The sequence below is a fragment of the Drosophila navojoa genome, chromosome 3 (assembly GCF_054131105.1).
Source record: "Drosophila navojoa isolate 15081-1374.11 chromosome 3, UAZ_NAV_1.0, whole genome shotgun sequence".
NCBI classification, from domain to species: domain Eukaryota; kingdom Metazoa; phylum Arthropoda; class Insecta; order Diptera; family Drosophilidae; genus Drosophila; species Drosophila navojoa.
This window is the reverse complement of record NC_142891.1, coordinates 26,683,148-26,704,025: the sequence shown is the minus strand read 5'-3', so window position 1 is coordinate 26,704,025 and position 20,878 is coordinate 26,683,148. Positions and strand designations below refer to the sequence as shown.

Sequence of the window (20,878 nt, the reverse complement as noted above, 5' to 3'; positions counted from 1 at the left end):
TACCTTTGGCATGTGGAAACCTAACGTCCAGACCACCGCCGACTTTACTGGTTCAAAGTGGTTTAAAGACTTATTAAAGTAATTGATTGTTTAAGAAATAGTTTTGATTTATTATGATTTATCATATTCTAGTCAGTGGAATCTATTTTATATTCGTCTTAAGAGAAAAATTAATATTTTCGTGTTTGTCATAAAGTTATTAGTCTTTTAAGTCTTGACATACGCTATAATATGGATAATAAATCTTTATTTGTGTCGAAGAAGTTAATACAATGCAAAGAGTTCCTTGAAAAATTTACTTATTGGCTATGAAAGCTTTTAGACGACAATGCCGTCTCGATGCTGCTGCTCAAAGAGTTAATAGTGTTAGATTACGTTCAAAAATTGAAGACACTTAGAAATCTTATAACAGAATCCATTAAACTTCGCAACAATTTATTTTGAGATTCTCGGAAAAACATTTACATGTATTACTTGCCGATGAGTAATTGCTTACGGGAACATTAAAAATATGTATTTAAATAGAATAACTAAGTATTTTCAATACAACGATGAATGTATAGATTTGTACCATTTAAAGCCCGCATTTATGCATTTCAATTTATTTATTAAATTTAATAAATACATTATGAGATTGAATAAATTTTTTTATATAACACTTGAATTCTGCATTTATAGGTTTTACAGCTTCAAATCCAGGCATCCAGCGTTACATCTCCAATTATGTAAATGAAACAAAATTTGTTTCTGTTTTTAGATCAATTTACTTCAAATATGAAGTTGTTTGGCAACACACTTTTCTGGATCTATTTTATTGTATACTTTTTGACATAACAGACTTATAGCTAGCACACAATCATATACATATATATATCAACTAAATGTAAAAGCAACATAAAATTATGACTTGAGATTAAAGGTTCTATATATAGAGATATATAATAGTTAGCTTTATGCATGCGCAACTATTGATCTTTATCTTTACAGATTCTGGATGTCATTTCCTGCAATGGCTCTAATTCCTTCGCAGATATCAGTTCGAATTCTTGGACAAAGTAATAAAAATGCTTATAGCAAGCATTCACGTGTGCTTCCTGCAATTGAAAATATATAAGTATAATTAAAAGAAACAATTAATTTTAATATATATTAAATTATAATTATTGGCTTTGATCAGTGGCTTACTTACCGCACCGATGGTCACAATTCTATCAAAATGATGGATGTAAACATGTACGAAAACCCGGAACAATCGCGTTAAAATTTTTCGACTTAGTGAGCTAAATGATTTAGGAAAAGGAACATCTGAAATTAAACAAAAAACATTAATTATACATAATTATATAGCTATATTCATGACTAAGCATACCTGTAGAGACGGGAAATATTGCTTCATTGTTAATTTGAGTCTCTATCCAATCCATCAGCAACTCAATATATTTTTGTGCAGGCAGAGCCGTGGGCTTCTTGTATCTATAATTGAATATTGCAAATTGAATTAATTACTTTACAGGAATATTGGTTTTTTACTTACACATCTCCGTCCACCCACAAGTATTCATATTTCGAGCCACCAGACATTGTTGGACAGGTGGTTTCATTGCAAAATTCAGACACAGTGCCATAAATGAGATTGATGCGATTGAAAAAGTCAACAACTGTATAAAAAGAATAGTACATCATTTATATTACTAATTATACCATATATAGATGGAACAATGCAACAAATTCAACCGCACACACCCATACAATACAGTTACAGGGGAGAGAAAATGTTCGAGTATCTCGATAGTTTTTTATAAATGAAAAAATAAAATAAATAAACAATACGAGCGTGACAAACGGAAACATCGCAACTCTTATTAGTCGACACAATGTCAGCCAGGTACCCATAATTGATAACTCAAGGGTGTGAAGCACACGAGCTATACTATATTGGGTGGCAGGCGCCGCTGTGTTGTTCTGGAACTCTCATCAGCATATAAATATACGGTATTGTACATATCCGAATTTACGCACCGTGCACAGCTAACCAGTCATTCATATTCTCGCCTTCCGGCAATCGCACCACTTGACGCAAATTGATTCCAGAGTTCAAACTAGCCTGGGCCTGTTTATGAAGTGAATAGCGGATGGTACCGGCCGTAAATCTTTTATTTGGCCTAAAAGTCTGAAAGCCGAACAAACATTTCCATATTAATCATAGAAGCATATAGTTTTCTTGTAAAGATTATGAATATAACATACCTTTCCCTTTTGGAAAAAGTCTAAGAACCCGTTAAGGGCCATTTTTTTAGTCTTTTATTTATTTTTGTATATTTATATAGACCTTAAGAACACTATCACAAGAAAACATCTGTTTAAGCAATGTGGCCAGCTTTATAATGTAAAAATACCAAAAGACACTTTCTCGTCTGTTAATTAACAGTAGTGAAATATTTATTTATCAACAATTAAAAAATTATATTTTGCCATTTGGGAAGCAAATAATAAATAAGAAATAAAGACTCATTATGGAAAAATAAATTTTAGCCGAAATGAAATGAATGAATTATCAGCTAACGAACATTAACGTTTACAGTAGCTTGCATATTCATCGGTATTTACGTATTTTATGATTCATGTTCTTTTTAGTAATATTACTTATTATTTGATCTAATAAATATAAAGTAACTAATTTTATTCACAGAAAATACACCCAATTTGATATATGTACATTTTTAATTAAATACAACTATCGATATATGCTATCGAAAATTTATACTAGCATTAAGGTCGCCATGTTGTTTAGTAATTTGTGCGTCTCTGTTTTGTTTGTGTATTAAAACGATTGAAAGATTAAAACGAAAATAAAAAATGTTCTACGAACACATAATATTGGCCAAAAAAGGGCCGCTAGCCAGAATATGGCTAGCAGCCCATTGGGATAAGAAAATAACAAAAGCGCACGTCTTCGAAACAAACATAGAGAAATCAGTGGAGGGTATTTTGCAGCCAAAAGTAAAATTGGCGCTACGTACGTCAGGCCACTTACTGCTTGGCGTTGTGCGAATCTACTCAAGGAAGGCAAAGTATCTATTGGCGGATTGCAATGAGGCGTTTGTTAAAATCAAAATGGCATTCAGGCCAGGAATGGTGGACTTACCTGAGGGCCATAGAGAAGCTAATGTTAATGCAATTACGCTCCCCGAAGTTTTTCACGATTTTGACACAGCCCTGCCCGAACTCAATGATATTGACATTGAGGCCCAGTTTTCTGTCAACCAGTCCCGAGCAGATGAGATAACAATGCGAGAGGATTACGGTAGCTTGTCGCTTTCCCTGCAGGACGACGGCTTTGGAGACATTGGATTCGAGGCGGACACGCCCGAGATGATGCGTGGACCCTTGTCAGGGAATATAAATGATCAGCTCTTTGATGATGATGTGCTCACAAATGTCGTTGAGCCTAATGATCCTAACATCACATTAACACAGTCCGAAATGCCGAATGATCGACTGGACGGTGATGGATTTGGTGATTCCTTTGGACAGCCAGCGTTATTTGAGGACGATCTATTTGGGGAGCCGCCGCAAACAGTTGGCATTAATACGGAAATTAATGAGCCCAACAATCCGCCTGATTATTCGGATGATGATGGCATCGACAACTTCAACAACCCTCCGTCTCCGGCGTCGTCCTGTGCCGATTCGGTCCACGATGACAAGGAAGACAATTTTCAGGCAAAGGATCACAGTTTTAATGAAGACGTCAACGCAGCTGGCGGGGACGCGGCTCTAAATGATCTGACCCTGGTACAAAACGACGATGAGGGATTCGCTCTGGCACCCATTGATGCAACCACTTACAAAGGCGCTACGAAAGCCAAGCGCAAGCGAAAGCTTATCATTGACGAAATTAAGAATATATCGGGAGAGGAAATGAAGGCCCAACTGGCGGACACCTCCGATATACTGACGACTCTTGATCTGGCCCCGCCTACAAAGAGATTGATGTATTGGAAGGAAACGGGTGGAGTGGAGAAGCTATTTGCTTTGCCTTCTCGGACAATACCCGCCAGAGTTCTACTTAACAACTATAACCGGCAATTAGTTTCACATTCGACGCCCCTGGAGGACTTCTCTGTGATTGCCCCCATGGACGTTTTGGGCTTGGAGATGTACGCACAGGAAGGCGAAAGCTCTGTCATAATTGTAAACAAGAAAGGACGCAAGCGGAAGAACGATACGTCCGCAAGTTTGGCTGCTGACCAAAGTGCAGATAATAACACACTCACTCAGAGTCTAGCGGCTCCCGAGATGATTCGAGAACAGGAGAAATCGCTGGGCGTGTCGGCCGTATCACTTGAAATTACCACGAAAGAGCAGGAGAGCCTTGGACCTCAGAATGATGCAACTATCTTTGAGAATATGCGTAGTCCTGCCCTGCTCTCGTTCAACGACATGGAGAACTTCTCGAATCTTAACGAGCTGCCACTGACGCCGCGCGATGGCCACCAGGATATGGGCGATGATTTCCATCACGGCGACCTGACACCGGCTGGACTGGAGCATGGACAGATGACGCCACATCATGGAGGAATGGGAGACATTGATTGTATGCCAAACCTGCCGCCAGACCAAGTCAGCTCGATATTCAACGAGACCGAAGGAAGGAACATGCCCGCCGGCAACAACTTCAATAAGTCGTGCGATATTTCCACAGACTGGAATGACTACGACTTTCCGCCTTCGGCTGGTCTGCCGCACACCACAGCCGAGGAGCAAATGGAGAATGAAACGGATGAGCAGTTCGAGGAGCGTGTGCTTAACAAGCGAGCTGCGCAACTCTTCCTCGATGTCAGAGTTCACTTCAACAACCACGACCACCTGACCCTCTCGCAGCTGACGGTGCGAAACACAAGGAAACAGGCGGCTCAGAAGTTCTACTCGTTGCTCGTATTGAAAAAGTTCAAGGCCCTGCATATAACACAATCGGCGCCGTATGCCGACATAACAGTAACGCGCGGTCCTCTGTTCGATAATCCGAAATTGTAAAGATTAGAAGGGCCTGTTTGCATGATCTTTGGGCAGTAAGAATCCAAACCAAGAATTGTGAGGATAACCCGTTATGATTATATAAACGATTTTAAATTAAGTTAAAAGTAATTATTTTTTTAAACGCAATTAATTGTAAAGTTAAAAAAGTATTGCTGCATTGATTACATGATTTACAACCAGTTCATTTAAATTATTTATAAATAATTATAAACTTGTAGGAATTTTGAAATGAGTGTTAAACATTGTGTAAACCCTATTTAAATACTTCCGTCGCCTATATAGATTTTCGTTTAGACAATCTAGGCTTTCAGCTGCTGAACCTCCAAAAACTGTAAGTCTTAGCAAAAATATATTCGCATCAGAAACTAATCTTTAATTTCTTAAATAGGTTGGATCTTATTCAGGGAACTTCAAGTTAAAAAACTGTTAATGAGAGACAAGCAAGGAAAGACTCCCATTACCGCATTGTAAAGAGCATTTGATATAAGAGATTTCATAGTATATGTTGTTCCATTGAATCCAGTAGGCCAAGCGAGCAGATTTGAAATAGTTTGTAATTTTATAACATATTTATTCACATCTCTACAGACATGTAACAATTGAACATAGATTATTGCAAGTTATGTACAATAAATATATATATATATATAGCTGAAGACATGATTTTATTCGACGTTATCATATATGTCTTCCATACCAGGAACATCTCGCAGCTTCTTTACAAATACGTAGTATGCCTTCTTTTCGTCCTCGTCCAGCTGTACAAGACTCTAAAATAACACTGAATTAGTATCGGTATTAATTAGAAGACACTATATATTACATTTGGAGTAAATACATGCTCGCTGTTCTCGATCGAGTACCCATTTTGCTCCAAAGTTTTGCTGAGGCCCGTCAAATAAGTCGGACTGCAAATGAACTAATCATATAAAATAAATTAGTAATGGTGTCAAGTCTAAAGTTAACTAGAATCTACATATCCCATTCTGGATTTGTATCTGCATTGATTACTAACATTCACTGCAGCCGTGGTAGCATCAACAATTTCCACATCTTCAGCTCCTAGTTGAATTGCATCTTCCGTGACCTTCTCCTCTAAGCTAGTTTCAGGGTTGGTCAACGGTGAAGCATAACGGGCTTCAATAAGTCCAAAATCCTCGAACATATGGCTCACATCTACAAATTCAGCACTGCAATGGGTTTTTAACTTAGGTGTGGTTTTAAATTTACTTGAATCTTTTCTGTAGTTTAATTAATGAACTTACCCAGATTTTTTTATCATTGCCGTCACATCCATTTTGATACCAGGCAGATTATCGCTGTATATGCTGCAAATCATATAGACTTTTCTTCTATATCTTATGTCGAAGCGATGTTTCTTTAGTTGTGCTTTGTTATGCTGGCATTTCTTAATTGTATTTTGTATTGTTCCCATGGGCATATTTCTCTTCAGTGCATTGTCAATTTCGGATCGTAAAAGCGAATTCACTGCCGGATCAGCCGATTTGCCTTCCTGTACGGCCAGCCGGAGCTGTCTAGCAATCTTCTCAAAAAGAGCTGCTCGTAATCCATCTTTCTGCGCCTTAATATGTTTTATGTTGGCCCATTTTGAATGTCCAGCCATGCAACGTACGGGCTGTACTTCATTGAAACTTAATTTAATATTTTGAAATCTAATTCGGCTAAAATTTCGTAACATTTTTGTTGTTATGGAGTATTGTATGTTAAGCAGCAGAAATACACGCGACTCGCTGCTGTCGAATCGGAATATATCGATATCAGAAATATTAACAGAACTTATTAGACAACAATCGATATGATTTAATAAACACCAAGTGTTCACCACTGTGCAAAGACTAAGTATTCTAAAAGCGGCAATTGCTTACATTATCTTACGTAGTTAGAGAAAGTGTAGAGGAATTGGTTTTTTTCGGCCAGCTGTTTAGTTTCAAACGTCGATTTGATTTTAATTATCAGGTACGCGCTTATGTATATACACATATATTTTTGAAAATATATATGTATAAGACATCACATTTTTGTGCCGAAATGAGAATTTAAATATGCTGAAATAGCAGCAAGCTTTTGTCTGTATGCATTTGACAATAAGATTTGAACTTGGATTCAATGATCTGTTGAAATTCAGCAGGATGGCTTTGAGTGGGTTTGCTGAATTTTGTATTTCAGATTTCTTGTTATAAATTATGAATTTTTTGAAGACGACAAAGACTCAAGGGTAATTTCTTTTGAAATGTTGGTTGTACTGACGACTATAGATTTTTTCATCATTCTAAACAGGAATCTCTTAAGTGTGTTAAGTGCAATTTGACATATGTATGTACATATGTACATATACATATACAGTTGCGAAAGTGCATGCGTTCTTACGAACGAACATTACCAAAACCAATATACTTTATTGTTTATAAAACAAGATAATTAACAATACCTCCTTGAGCCTACAACTTACAACCCGCAATTTATACAAATCCATTTATATTAAATTCTCCCGCGATATCGGAGTCTTTTGTACTGCAAATTCTTATTGGACAAGAATGTTAATAGACATCAAATATTTCTGTTATTAGTTATAAATATTTGTCCTTTAGCTTAACTCTCATATGTGTACTTATGTACGATTAACTTGTCATCTTGATATTTACAGACATGGCTGGCTACGAGTGAAAAGTCAAAGTCTGTCAATAGTCTTAATATTTCAACACACTTTTACTACAGAAATAATTACTAATTGAACTTTGAGAAAATCAGCTGCTGGTAATATGACGGCATTACGGGAATTCGCATTCGATGATCTGTTCAAGTTCAACAGGATTCTGTTTGATCCCCTGACCGAAGTCTATACGATCGCGTTCTATGCTTCGCGAGTATTTGAGTTTCCGATGCTGACTGAAGTCGCCGTTGCTCCCAATGGGCAGGTAACGGGATTTATCATGGGCAGCCGCGTTCGTAATAAGCAATGGGGCAGAAACGGCAAGGACTCAGACAAGATGGGCAGCCATGGCCACGTCAATGCCCTGTCCATTGACAACGACTACCGACGTCTGGGAGTGGGCACGCTGCTGATGGAAAGTTTCAGGGTCAAGCTGGAGGTCAAACGGGAGTGGTACATTGATCTATTTGTGCGCTGCAAGAACCAGAAGGCCATCAAGCTCTACGAACTGCTGGGCTATACAAAGTACTCCTTACTTCGCAAATACTACGACGATGACGATGGGTACGAGATGCGCCTACCGCTCTCCCAGGACGTGGACGGCATTTGCCTCAAAGGGCGCAAGAAAGTTATAGATGGATTTCACAGTGCCGGACGCGAACTGGTGAAGGTGCTGAGAACGCTGTTCGTCAGGCTTCGGGATGCCATATTGAATATGCTTTGAGAATGTTGTTAAACCATGTCAAATCATAAATAGTCAGTAAACAAGACGCTCTTGCCATTATCAAAATCTATTTGTTAAACATATTGTTAACCGTATTCGGATATCATCATGAGTTGCCTGCGGGAGATGCACCTCGATGATCTGTTTAAATTCAACACGTTAGTCTTCGATCCATTCACCGAGGTGTATCGCCTCAGCTTCTTCATTCGCCACCTAGCCCAGTGGCCCGAACTGGCGCTGGCCGCCCTCACCCCCCAGGGCCAACTTGCCGGCTTCATTTTTGGCAAGTGCCAACCCGCCACGGATGCCACTAACCTGCATGGCCACGTTTGCGCGCTGACCGTCGAGTCGCGCTCTCGCCGCCTGGGCGTCGCCTCGCTGCTCATGAACCACTTTGCGCACATGCTGGACCTGAAGAATGCCTGGTATGTGGATCTCTATCTGCGCTGCAGCAACCTGGCCGCCTACCAGCTCTACTGCGCCCTCGGCTACTGTCTTCGCCGCGTCCTGCTAGAGTACTACCCGGGCGATCCCGGTGAGAATGCCTACGACATGCGGAAGCCGCTGGCCATAGACGTCCTCGGCCACTCCCTGCTGGTCGCCAGTAAGCAGTCGGTGCACCTGCCCAGCGACGAGGAAAGCGACGACGAGTACAACTAGGGCGTCTTATTCCCCCTTTTTGTATCTGTCTATTTTTTTCTGCTTCTTGTATTTATATTTTCTTTTCGGCATTTCATTTCATATCTCCCGACGTTTCAGCTAATTAAGTAAAATATTCAATTGCGCTATAATTAAGTTTCCGCTGACGCACAAGAACTAAACTACAAATTTAAGATGTATAAAAAAAGTGTATATATACATATATAACATATATACTTATGCGGTTTTTATGCCAAACAAATTTAATGCAAATACAGAAATAAAATAAGAAATCATTGGAACACTTGCGACGCGTCCGTTTCAATGGCCAAGGCCCATGTTACGCTTTTTTTTTATTGGCCACATTTTGCTTTTGTTGTTTTTTTATTTTTTTTTGGCTTGCAAAACTTATTGTACTTGTGCTTTTTATTTTATTTTATTTTATTTTTATTTTTTTAAATATATATTCGACGCACAGCCCACAATTTGCATGTCCAAAACACGCGCAACTTTAGTTTTCTCTCGTTTGAGCGATTTGTCTAAACATTTCGCTGATGCTGTTGTTGTTGTTGTTGAATTTGTTATCGACGAGTGCATTGAACTTATGTGATTTTTCCTGGGGCTAATTGATTTTTCCTAAATGTGTTTTTATTTGATAAATTCTGGGTAAACAAAATTTCTGTTTATTTTATCTAATTCGAGTGCAGCTTTTCATTAGGCTCAAAAAGCAAACAGCATTATTGTGTACAATTTATCAATAGATAAGCTTTTACAATAATATATAATTAAAGAATTAAGTCATATATTTTATAAAGAAATATCTCAGATTTGACTATTTTCTTGATTGATTTTAGCTATAGAATTACCTGATTAATCTTTGATTAGCTAGTATATTAGCTTATTTTGCATTTATTTCTTTCTAGGAAGTATTATGAAATAATTCAGCTATGTTCTACAAAAAAAATATTGGGCGAACACTTTTTATTAATTCTTACATTTATGTGAAGCAAATTGCAAACCAATTTTGTTTACCTTTAAAAAGTTTTAATAAATAAATAAAATTATTGATCAGTAAGTATAAAATTTAATAAATACATATGTGTGAAATATAAATATTTTATAAATAATCTATAATTTGCAATTAAAAGAAAAATAGTACATAAATAATTCATATTTTTATTGGGTTTATTTAAACTTCTTGCTTACAAATTGGCTAGAATACAAAATATAAATAAATAAACATACATTTATTACGATTCACGCTTCTTGAGATTTGTAAAATAGAGAAATTATTCGTTTTATATTTATAATCCTTTTGGAAAATCTCTGAAATTTACAAAAACAGCCAATGGGATAGGCAGATGGACATAAACATAGAGGGCCACTCTGAGGCTGACGCTCCCACTCATTCACTCAAGGGCAGATTATAACTAGTTGAGTATACACATATTCTGACAAATAGATATTCTCTGACAGTAGACACTTTAATAATTGTTGCTAAATTATCCATTTGTATATAAGCATATAATTTTATTGAATCCAAGTATATTTATTTGCGCTGGAATGAAAGACAGCGGTCCTAATCAGTGCTCTAGGTCTCTGGCACGCCTCCTTATGCTACACAAATGTCTATAAAACCGGTTTACTCTATATTCCATTAAAAATAGTATTTATATATGACTAATGGCAATGGGCATTTTATAATTATTAAACTCAACTATTTGTCATGTCGTTTGTCTTGTTGTTGTTGTTGTTGTCTCTCAATATTTGGACAACCGCGCCCATTTTATAGACAATCTGTCGGGTCACTTGAAAGCCTCAAGTGTTTCAAATACACAAATTGTTTTACGCTCATCTAATGAGGTTAATGTTCGAAGCTCGTTGACTCAGACCCGATCGCTGTGCGCTGCTCAGCAATCTATTTATACGATTTAATGGCGCATTTTGTACAAAAATAAAATACAAGCCGATTTGAATAAGCATCTGCTATATACAGATATATATATATATATATATATATATATATATAAATTCATATGCCGATTCGATCTATAATCGAGGCATAGCCATAATTAATCGCCGGCCTTAAGAAAAAGTGCGCAATATGAAAAGGCAATTAGCCTGTGCGGCAGGTGGTCTATCGGCTAACTGCAGATCATCCAAACTATATCTTTATATAGAAATACTATATAAATATTAGATATATCTATTAGCAGATTTGTAGACACTCTGTACGAAGATGAATGAATCGCTAATGCCGCAAACGTTGCATATGCACGATGTTGGCTGTTTGTCTGGCTGGGCTTATGTTTGCCTCGACTATACAGTATATAGTATATGTATGTATATGGCTGATGCTTAAACGTCTTTTAGTTTTCTGTTAATTTATGTGTGATTTATTATGATATATCCCAGCATGTGGCCGCCGCCTAGGCGAAAGCCCTGACTGACCCAACCGTTTGGTATCATTCGCATCGCATTTGCTACCCGATTGTCAGCAATGTGTGCATGATATTTGGCGGCTGTTGGTCTAAGGTTTTTCCCTTAAACATATATACTTGAGAATATGTATATATAAGTCTATATACTTGGATGCTCAAACAGGCACGAGCTGCATGCGCCTATTTGTTTACATGTTTTCTTTTTGGCTTCTCGCTTTTTTGGCACCCGATCAATTTGACAAAAAACTAAAACATATTGTCTATGTACAGCATGAGTGAGTGAATACCCGCCCAGTGGACACAGTCGCGGTCATCTTTATAAATACAATCCGATTTCATACTGATTTCATATCAAATGGGAGCGAACTTTGCTTCAGTTTGATCTATCTAGATGCTACAGCACAGTGCTGGGGCTTCTGGCAGACATTTGTGGTTCTCTTTATGCTGCACATAAATAAATAAATAAATAAATAAAATGAAAAGTACAAGCAATCGCGCAATGATCGCCCACTGGTTGCCGCTTGCTCAATTTTTCTTTTAAATAAACTCAAAATTTCATAGAATTTTCCAAGCAGACGCACTTTACACACACATATACATACGCACACATGCACACATATACTCGCAGCTGTCCGCGAATGGCCGAAACATACACACACACACAGATACATCTATACGTTTATACATGTGTATGAATGTGGAGGAAAAGCATTTCGAAATGTGATTTTTTCGGCTTTTCGGCCAAGAAAATTTCGTGTGCGAATTCAGTGCGACTTGGGCTGCTAACTTGAACGCGTTGCAAACGAGAAAAACATTCGAAATAGAAGTCTTTAACTAAAAACTAACATACATATATATATGTATATATATATTATATATATACCTATATCCTCATCCATCTATCTAGCTAGCTGTCTATATAGCCAAGTGCGGTATATATAGATCTATTTGCTGAGTCTGCAGCACGGGCAAAAGTGAGCAATGCGTCGTTCGTGCCGCGTTTTATTAATAGAAAATTACAAAATTCTTGCGCGAAAATTGTGAAAAAAGGGTTTTTCATGACTAGATTCTGCTAAAGAAAAAGCTCTAAAGACCAGAGCATTGAAACTTTTTTTTCTCTCTGTGTATATTCAAACCTAATATGCTATAAAAACTATATGCTGGGCATGAATGTGCGTGTGTATATGTGGTTGCGTGTGTGTGTGCGTGTGAATGTGTGTGAATGTGAGCTAGTGCTTTTCAATTTAATGTTACATAAGAAATCGTGATCTTTGTGCAAAAAAATAAACCCAAAAATTATTGAAATTCAATAGAAATATAATCAAAAAAAAAAAAAAATTAAAACATTTTTCATAAATTTTCAGTGTTTTTATGTGCATAGATTGCATTTCGTTTGGAAAATCGTGCAATTAGGCAACAACAACGTCCGCGATAACGATTTACTGCTGTCTCTGTTTGAAGTGAACACTAAAATTTTAATTTAGCAATACAAAAACAAGAAACAGGAATTAAAAACAGCAGTATGAGCTCTGGGTAAGCTATAAACAATTACAAAAATTAAATATTTATATATTTTTTAAATTTAATACGGTTTGGTTTTGAATATTAAACCTTACAGGCTTTTGGTTGATCATAAATATAATTACTAAAATCCATTTTATTTTATGAAATAACAATGTGATAATATTACATATTTATATATGAATCTTCAAGGGATAACGGTTTTATTTGGTGATTTATATTGAGAAATTATAAGCGAAAGACTTTTTTTTAGGAAACTTCAATCCTTTTGTATATACAGAATCAAATCTATAGTCCAAAACTGAGAGAAATAATATTGATATTATTTTGTTCGTGAATTACTTTTAACAGTAATGCGAATAAACGTTATAAACAAGAAAAGACAAGAAAAAGTTAAAATTTTTCCCTTTTTACTTGATTAGCTATACAATTAGAAAATTATACAAAAGAATCATTTTTGTGAAGAAACGTACATATATAGGGTGTAGAAAACAAAGTGAATTTTATGTATTTTTTATTGTTCTTTTTTTTTCATTTATAAATGTTATACAAAAACCGAAGGTCTTTAAATATAATATAATCCCTTCATTAATATCGAACTTTTCAATTGAAATCAATTTTACATTTTCTGTTTATTAAATAAGTTCAAACTTGTTTTATTTTTTCCCTTTTTGTGTTAATAGAAGGAAACATTTAAAACACATTTCATATTTTATTTATATTTAGCTAGTTTGAAAATCTCTAAATGTTTCGAAACTTCTTGTTAGTATAGCCGCCTTGTCCAAGGCGCTCAAGTTATACAGATGAGAGCAGCTGCTGCGGCTGCCTTTGCCGGCAAATTAAAAAATAAGTAGTAAACTTGTGTTTTTTTCTTGTATTTTGCTGAAATATATATAAAGAAAAACATATGCACGCTCATAAATAAATCCATAGTATCTGTGTGGATTTATCTGAAATATACACGAATGGGCTACACAATTAAGGTTCATGTGAATTCTGAAGGCCATCAATGGTCCACGCCCACGCTAACGCCCACACCCACGCCCATGGCTGAGGGGGCGGCGATATTGTCGTCTGTGTCTTGCTCTCTCTCAGCTCTTGTTTTGGCAGCCCTCGGGACCGCACGCGCTTGCTGGCAGGCGACATTTTCACTTCAAGATTTTCTCGCTCACGCGAATTAATTAATTAATTTTCTTATTTTGTTGGTCGATCTCGAATGCTCTGCGCACTCTTAAATTTAGCACACGTGTTGAAAATTTAGCTGTCAGCAGGAGCGGAAGTTTCGTGCCACGCACACGAAAAATGCTCAAACGCTAAGCAAGCAAATAAAGCGAAAGGAAAACTTTCGCGATAGCCAAGAATTTGGCATCAAGATGCATTTATTTTCATTAAATTTTTTAGAGATTTCTGTGAAAGAATTGATTTATTTTTTGCATTTCTCTGTTGATGTTGATGTGGCGCACATAAATTCTCAACTTGACGGTCGTCAAGAAATGGCTATGCGAAAAAGCACAACAACTACAATAATGTATAGGTATAATGTATATTCAAAAATATATTATGAAAATTGGGTCAAACTCATGTACTAGAAAAACACTTTTTGCGAAAAAATGAACAAGGAAAATGTCGGAAAAAATTCGAAACAAAAATGCAATGAACATAAACAAGTAAGAAAACTCGAGTCGAAAGTGCTTAACTACGAGATCCCATCAACCCTACGTAGAGATGATATTTGAATTACCCTATACAGATGCACACAGACACTTACACCCGTCTAGTATGAAAGATTATATCTATATATCTATCAAATAAATATTAAATAAACTGCGTTACATTCTAAATTTCAAGTGTTTAATAAAAATATAGATAAACAATTATTGCTCAAACCCAATAAGCTTCATTTAATTCGTGAGCGAGCATAAATTATTACTTTAATATGTAGAATTTCTCTTGGCATTATTATGAATATTTACTTCCAATTTATTCCAATTTGTTGCCATAATTATAATTTATACGCACACTCACACACACACAGTTGAATTTTAGTCGAACTTTCATTAATCAAAATCATCTTCTTAACAATTATAATGGTTAGCAAAAGATTTGCATAAACTTTAATCTCTCCCTCGTCTTAACCATGACTTTCATATGTGAACTTGTAAACGCGGTAAAAACCAAAAAAGAGAAAAACAAAAAACAAAAGCAAAATGAGAAACGCGTAAAAATTCATTAATTTTCGTGCGAACTTGAACTAAGTCGATAAACACTTGATTCGCGTATGTTTTTAATGCTTTCGAAGGTGGTTTTACGACGATGTTTTTGATGCATTGCGTCGATTTCTGTCAGCGACAATTATTTTGACACTTCTCGCCTGCTCTGCCTGCAGTTAATGTGAGTTACGTAAATCGGGTGTGAATTTATTTACTTTACGCATTTTTGCATACAAAATTTTAAGTGGGATTTTGTTCTCTTTTTTTTGCTTTTGTTGTTGGGAATTTGCACCCGAGTTCAAGTGTGTGTGAAATGACCGTGAATTATGTATCCACACAGAGTCAAAACAAACAGAAGGCAAGTGTGATGGAAAGAGCCGAAACAGGGCTGCATGGTCATAAAAATAAGTAAATGAACAATTTGTTGCTGATCTAACTAAAAAGTCTTTTGGTTGGATCTCCAGAAACTGATCAGAAACTGGCTATATAAACGTTATAGGATCTTTTGCAAAATAGTTTTATCCTGATTTTCAATCCTCGTTTTCAATGAAGTTGATAGTTGATATACTATTATAATATATTATTTATGTTGAATAGACTAGACCTATCTTGACTTGTTTCCACTTGTAATGAATCTAACCTCTTATTGCCTCTTGACCTTTCCTCAATTGTAGGCAGCGAAAGCATTTGCATTTGTTTTTCTAAAAAGCTTGCGTCATTTTCTCAAATATGGCTGCAATATTTCACAGTAGGCCCACAGAGCTGAACAATTTGTTTACGAGTCAAAAATGAAAAAGTGCAGGCGAGGCGGGCCAGCATAGCCGGCTGCCGTGCTGGCTGACCGTCTGCCTCCTGCGTGCCCCGGCCACATGTGGCCAATGCTGGGAAATTTATTTGAAAACACAAAAAATATTAAAATAAAAAATTATTCGTATCGAAGAAGAAGTATAAGCGCAGTTGATTGTGCAACAGGCCTGCGACAGACTTGCAACTGCAACTTTGGCTTCCACTTGGACTTGCACTTGGAGTCGGAGTTGGAGTTGGAGCTGGGCGCCAAGTTTACTTTCACTTAAGTCGCGCCGCTGGTGACCCGACAGATTAATATAAATAATTATGATTCCAGCCGGGCAGCCGAGCTGTCTGATGTGCTCATGTCATGCAATCAGCGCAGCGTCCAGGCCAGGCTGCAATGACAAATGGAAAACGGGTTGCATGCCACAGACGCAGCCGAAGAAAGCGACCAAAGTGCCGCATGATGAATGGCCCCCGTGCGTCGCCATTCAATTGCCGATTCCCGATTCCCGACTGCCGATTGTCGAAATTGCCTTTTAGTGTTTTGCCTTTGTAGTCAATATTTAATTTTGGATATTCCATTTCAAGGTCGCACATGATTCACATAACAAGATCATTGGGCAGCGGCCCTATGCTCATCTCTCTTGAGATTTGCTCGTGTTGCTTTTATTAGTTTTCCTCCTCTCGCCTTTTTTCTTTTAATGCCTGCGGGGGTGTCTATTTAAACAGTTTTTTATTGCTGCCTTCGCAGTTTTTTTGTTTTGATTTTTTTTAAGTTTCTTGCGCTTTTTTTATTTTACTACGTTTATTTATTTATTTTTTTTTTTTTTTTGTATTTGGCTAATGTCGCAAAAATTGTTGTTTTTTTTCAGTTTTGTTTTTGCTAATTAATTATTTGTCATATAATTAGAGATATATTTATGTATTTACGTTTTATATATTATGGGATATTTAACTATTGAACATTAAAAAAAAATATTGATAAAAATTATAGACCATTTGTTAAATTTATGGATTGGTATAAACAATTTTGAATGAAAGATTTTTCTTTGAGAAAAAATAATAACTAAAGATTGGACATAAGATTGTCGAATATATTAATATAAAAATTAATACCATCAGAGAGAGAAAGGGAAAGATAAAGAGAGAGGGAGGAGAGAGTGAGGAAGAAATATAGCAGATGCTAAACGTAATCTTAGAAATAACTGAATGAGAAATTACTGAATGATAAAAGACTATTTAGGTCATCTGGACAGGTTTCATATGTTAGTCTGTGGACGAAGACAAGCGAATAGCAATTGACATTCTAAAAGCATCAAAAATATACAATAAAGATCATACAATTAGAATGGAAGTTGACTAAACTGATATGCATACATGCATATATGAGGGTGATTGGCTTTGTTCTCTTTGTTCCTTAGAATGTAATTCTAACGGATGAATTTCGATTCAAAATGTAGAGCTGGCAAAAAAGAATATAGCAAAATGCGAAATAGTAAATAAACAAAAATTTGGCCAGTCAGGCAATCTATGCCGCTGATCACAGCTGGGCACCGAAAGATGATCTGAAATCTAACTTAATAGAGAGTACTTATGAAATCATATTAAATTTAATTGAACCAAACGCTGAAACATTAAATGACCTGTGCAAGTCCATTAACATTAATTTTTTTCAAATTTGTATAAATTCGTTCGCTTGTTCTGGAAGGAGTAAGAAATTGAGTTGCTTTAAGAGAAGTGAGGAATGAATATTACATGAGGAATGAATGTAACTGCAGTTATCAATCGATGTAGGAAGATAATTCAAAGGTATGGTTTACAATTCAAATAGGAAACGACTCGAGTAATACAGGAAACGGGTCCAGCTTAAAGATAAAATGTAGAAACTGCTTCTGGACTGACTCAATACAATTCAGCCATAATTTATATTGTGGAGAAGTAAAGAATTTTGTACAATGGAACTTTAAGCATCAACATAAAATTTATTATTTATTTTTTTTAGTTTTGCAAAGTTGGCCAAGAACTCGTTCAATCTAATTACAGATTTAAAAAAAATGATTTAAATCAGCCAAAAACAAATTAGGCCAACAATATAAGTGGGAAAATTTGTTTAGAAAACAAATTGCTTGGCAAGAGAGAAAAATCATTTAGCTGCTAATTAAAAAATTAAAAAAAAAAAAAAAAACAAAAAACAACAAAATGAAAAGCATTTCAGTCAGTATCGATGGCTATTCAATTAGGTAGCCCTTGTTGATTGATTGCTGAGCCGGCTGTCCAGAGATCTGTTGTTGTTGTAAGTGTTTGGTATCTATCTGGTGTCTGGCTGGGCGCATTCGGGTGTGACCCACTTTTCGGCGAGCCAAGAAATTATTGAATGAATAAGTTGAAACCAATTTCTGACAGCTGAGCAACGTTTCATTCAATAACAACAACAAGAGCAAAGCATTATTGACAGGCACTCAGGACCACAAGAGTGCGTCAATGGACTCGATAGTTTTTGGTTTGTTTTTGTTTTTTTTGCGGGAAAGGGGGGAGCTGTGGACCAGCTGTTTGGCATCCGACGACGATGAGTCATTGGACGCTTTGGCGATTCCCCTGCGCCTCAAACAGATTCAGCTCACCCTGCATCACCACCTTGAACTGGAGGTTGCAGCGATTGCCGGTGGTGCAGTGCTCCCAGACGTCCGTTGCCGTGTAGATCAGGTAGTCCATGTTGCTGTGGAGCAGCTCCTCGCTGTCCAGCAGCGGGGGATCCAAGAAGTTGCGCAGGCAGCGCACGCCCCTCACCTCGCGGCCCGCCGGCCCATTCAGCAGGCTGACATGGGCACTCACCCGGCGCGAGGACACCGGACTTATCATGTAGAGCACGTACATCTGCTCCAGATCGGGTGCCGGCGGGCTGATGTACATCATTAGCAACATGGGCAGATGATTCACGAGCTGCAGCTCCGGTCCGATGGGACGGCTGCAGCTCACTCTGTTGGAGCCGGTATATGCAATGACGCCCACCACGTGATTGCAGCCAGGCGCCAGCTGGGTCAGGTCCAGGTCGTACACCGTGTGCCAGTCAGCGCCAATCTCCATCATCGAGTCCTCGGGCCGATGATGCATCAGCACATGTGCCAGCATCTCCTGGGGCGTCATCTTCAGGTAGCAGCCCTTCACGGGGCATTTGGCTGGTATGCCATCAAAGAGATCCAAGTGGGCGAACGCATTCTACGACGAATCGATATGGATATGAAATGTTGATGATGCAGCAGCTGGGTCAAGTGACTTACCATAATTGGGAAACTTCTTTCAACGTGACTAGCATCAAATTAAAAAACTTGACAGTTACCACGAAGGATTCATGACGACAGTTGATGCAACCCTAAAACTTTTACTATCGATTATTGGAAGTTTCTAACCAAATATATTGTGATTTTTAGTAACTACATTAAAGTAGTGATTAAAGCTATTGATATTTAAAATAATTTGATCAAATTTATTCAAATTGTGAATCTGTGTAAAGTCCGGCATCATCTTAGAACAAATCTCAGCAATAGCTGTAGACAGATATACATATATAGGTACATATCTATTCTGGCAAGTATATGTAAATATCACAATATCTTTTCACTTCACTGCAATTTCCCTTTTGTCGCACTCATTTCCTCAGTCTACCCTATAATACAGGGTGTCTCTTTAGTGTTGTTTCAACTTTTTAACTGGCAACACTTTATGTGGGAACAGCTGATTGAGTAGCAGTTGCTTTTTGTTAAGGTTGCTTTTATATTTCATTACGGATAGACTTATTCTACGACAGTACATCAGAGCGAATCCAACTCAAATTTATTAAAGATCCGTTACATTATTAGCTTATTAGTTTTGCTATTCAATTTTGAATAACTAAATATTTTGAAACAAAACTAAATACATACATATATATGTACATATAAGTATGTATGTATATACGTAAGTATATGTATGCTTATATCAAGTGGTAATCGAAGTGGTAATTATATCTGATGAGCATTCAAAAATAAAAAAGTAAATAAAAATCAAATATATAATCAATAATTCTTCTACAAAATATATCTTTATCTTCTCATAAACGGAACTCATATATATATATGTAAATGTATATATATATATATGTAAATGAAAATACACCTATACCAAACTCCGAGCTCCGACCTTCTCAGCTTAAATTTTGTAAATTAAGTATATAGTATCAATATGTATCAAAATATTAGATCAGTGTCTAATTAGATATTTTTATAACAAATCTTAAAAAATTACCTAAGTTGATGATTAAGGATTAAAATCGTGTAGGGTAAGCTTGAACGACCGTTAAGTTTGTATCACAATCCTGCTTTTGTTATTCACATATTTACCCATATATTCATATATACAAATAGGCACTTATGTAATGTGAAAATCGTGTAATAACACTAATAAACTCTAGTGCCGTCTTGTCGCTTATGGGAATTTCACTCAAATCCAATTTGGCCGTATGATCTGTTTTTGGTCTCTGTAATCTTTTTGTGAAGAGTGATAATAATTGTGACGCTATCAGTCACCAGATACATTTGTATCTCAAGGCTAGTCATGGCGTATTTCAGCAGCTTGTGCGTTCACTTAGGGTTGCAGGCTAAAGACATTCGTTGTTGTTTTTTAATTGTTTTCGCCAAAACACGCCCCAAATGTGGGAAGATAACGAAATGGGGGAAAGACAGAAGCCGAGATAAATGTCGTTTTAATTATGAAGAGCTACAAAAGTAATAAGCAGACGACATGACTACCAAAACGTAAACAATTAACTGCACGATAACAGCCGCAGATACAAGATCCGAGATAC

At 36.7% G+C, this 20,878-nt stretch overlaps 7 protein-coding genes across 8 annotated transcripts in view; 4 read left to right on the top strand and 3 right to left on the bottom strand.

Moving 5' to 3' along the window:
* Nucleotides 1-780: 780 nt before the first annotated feature.
* Nucleotides 781-2,385, bottom strand: Mob3 (MOB kinase activator 3). Its single transcript, XM_018098592.3, has 6 exons — nucleotides 2,248-2,385; nucleotides 2,020-2,170; nucleotides 1,535-1,658; nucleotides 1,370-1,473; nucleotides 1,190-1,305; nucleotides 781-1,094 (listed from the first exon to the last, which is right to left on the bottom strand). Exons 1-6 carry the CDS (start codon nucleotides 2,287-2,289, stop codon nucleotides 966-968), a joined length of 666 nt encoding a protein of 221 aa, XP_017954081.1. The 5' UTR covers nucleotides 2,290-2,385; the 3' UTR covers nucleotides 781-965.
* Nucleotides 2,386-2,750: 365 nt separating this feature from the next.
* On the top strand, nucleotides 2,751-5,690 carry vtd (RAD21 cohesin complex component verthandi). The gene is made up of 2 exons (XM_030387318.2): nucleotides 2,751-5,371; nucleotides 5,429-5,690. The coding sequence occupies exon 1, from the start codon at nucleotides 2,857-2,859 to the stop codon at nucleotides 5,035-5,037; it is 2,181 nt and encodes a 726-aa protein (XP_030243178.1). The 5' UTR covers nucleotides 2,751-2,856; the 3' UTR covers nucleotides 5,038-5,371; nucleotides 5,429-5,690.
* On the bottom strand, nucleotides 5,588-6,805 carry LOC115563799 (uncharacterized). Of its 2 annotated transcripts, none has more exons than XM_030387323.2 (4): nucleotides 6,306-6,805; nucleotides 6,056-6,230; nucleotides 5,864-5,959; nucleotides 5,588-5,810 (listed from the first exon to the last, which is right to left on the bottom strand). In XM_030387323.2, exons 1-4 carry the CDS (start codon nucleotides 6,737-6,739, stop codon nucleotides 5,706-5,708), a joined length of 810 nt encoding a protein of 269 aa, XP_030243183.2. In that variant the 5' UTR covers nucleotides 6,740-6,805; the 3' UTR covers nucleotides 5,588-5,705. The 2 variants fall into 2 exon arrangements, with proteins under 2 accessions (XP_030243183.2, XP_089113491.1); XM_089257365.1 differs by having other exon boundaries at nucleotides 6,056-6,247; nucleotides 6,306-6,463.
* Nucleotides 6,806-7,703: 898 nt separating this feature from the next.
* Naa20B (N(alpha)-acetyltransferase 20 B) lies at nucleotides 7,704-8,501 on the top strand. Its single transcript, XM_030387326.2, has 2 exons — nucleotides 7,704-7,734; nucleotides 7,810-8,501. The coding sequence occupies exon 2, from the start codon at nucleotides 7,821-7,823 to the stop codon at nucleotides 8,433-8,435; it is 615 nt and encodes a 204-aa protein (XP_030243186.1). The 5' UTR covers nucleotides 7,704-7,734; nucleotides 7,810-7,820; the 3' UTR covers nucleotides 8,436-8,501.
* A 42-nt stretch (nucleotides 8,502-8,543) lies between these two features.
* LOC115563803 (N-alpha-acetyltransferase 20) lies at nucleotides 8,544-9,336 on the top strand. Its single transcript, XM_030387327.2, has one exon. The coding sequence runs from the start codon at nucleotides 8,544-8,546 to the stop codon at nucleotides 9,093-9,095; it is 552 nt and encodes a 183-aa protein (XP_030243187.1). The 3' UTR covers nucleotides 9,096-9,336.
* Nucleotides 9,337-12,263: 2,927 nt separating this feature from the next.
* The window catches only part of LOC108658750 (uncharacterized), a 32,375-nt gene continuing 23,760 nt past the window's right edge, over nucleotides 12,264-20,878 (top strand). Inside the window, exons 1-2 of the mRNA XM_089257927.1 lie at nucleotides 12,264-12,489; nucleotides 12,880-13,048. Coding sequence (XP_089114053.1) covers nucleotides 13,038-13,048 — 11 coding nt within the window. The 5' untranslated portion in view covers nucleotides 12,264-12,489; nucleotides 12,880-13,037. The remainder of the gene's footprint in view (nucleotides 12,490-12,879; nucleotides 13,049-20,878) is intronic.
* On the bottom strand, nucleotides 18,112-19,454 carry LOC115563801 (uncharacterized). Its single transcript, XM_030387325.2, has 2 exons — nucleotides 19,317-19,454; nucleotides 18,112-19,254 (listed from the first exon to the last, which is right to left on the bottom strand). Exons 1-2 carry the CDS (start codon nucleotides 19,317-19,319, stop codon nucleotides 18,610-18,612), a joined length of 648 nt encoding a protein of 215 aa, XP_030243185.1. The 5' UTR covers nucleotides 19,320-19,454; the 3' UTR covers nucleotides 18,112-18,609.

Coding starts and splice junctions, on each gene's coding strand:
- LOC115563803 (XM_030387327.2), top strand. CDS start 8,544: ATGAGTTGCCTGCGGGAGATGCACCTCGATGATCTGTTTAAATTCAAC.
- Naa20B (XM_030387326.2), top strand. CDS start 7,821: ATGACGGCATTACGGGAATTCGCATTCGATGATCTGTTCAAGTTCAAC.
- vtd (XM_030387318.2), top strand. CDS start 2,857: ATGTTCTACGAACACATAATATTGGCCAAAAAAGGGCCGCTAGCCAGA.
- Mob3 (XM_018098592.3), bottom strand. CDS start 2,289: ATGGCCCTTAACGGGTTCTTAGACTTTTTCCAAAAGGGAAAG. Junction 1,474..1,534: donor TTGTGGGTGGACGGAGATGT/GTAAGTAAAAAA, acceptor ATTCAATTATAG/ATACAAGAAGCCCACGGCTC. Junction 1,306..1,369: donor AATATTTCCCGTCTCTACAG/GTATGCTTAGTC, acceptor GTTTAATTTCAG/ATGTTCCTTTTCCTAAATCA.
- LOC115563799 (XM_030387323.2), bottom strand. CDS start 6,739: ATGTTACGAAATTTTAGCCGAATTAGATTTCAAAATATTAAATTAAGT. Junction 5,960..6,055: donor CTACCACGGCTGCAGTGAAT/GTTAGTAATCAA, acceptor TTATATGATTAG/TTCATTTGCAGTCCGACTTA. Junction 5,811..5,863: donor AGCATGTATTTACTCCAAAT/GTAATATATAGT, acceptor GTGTTATTTTAG/AGTCTTGTACAGCTGGACGA.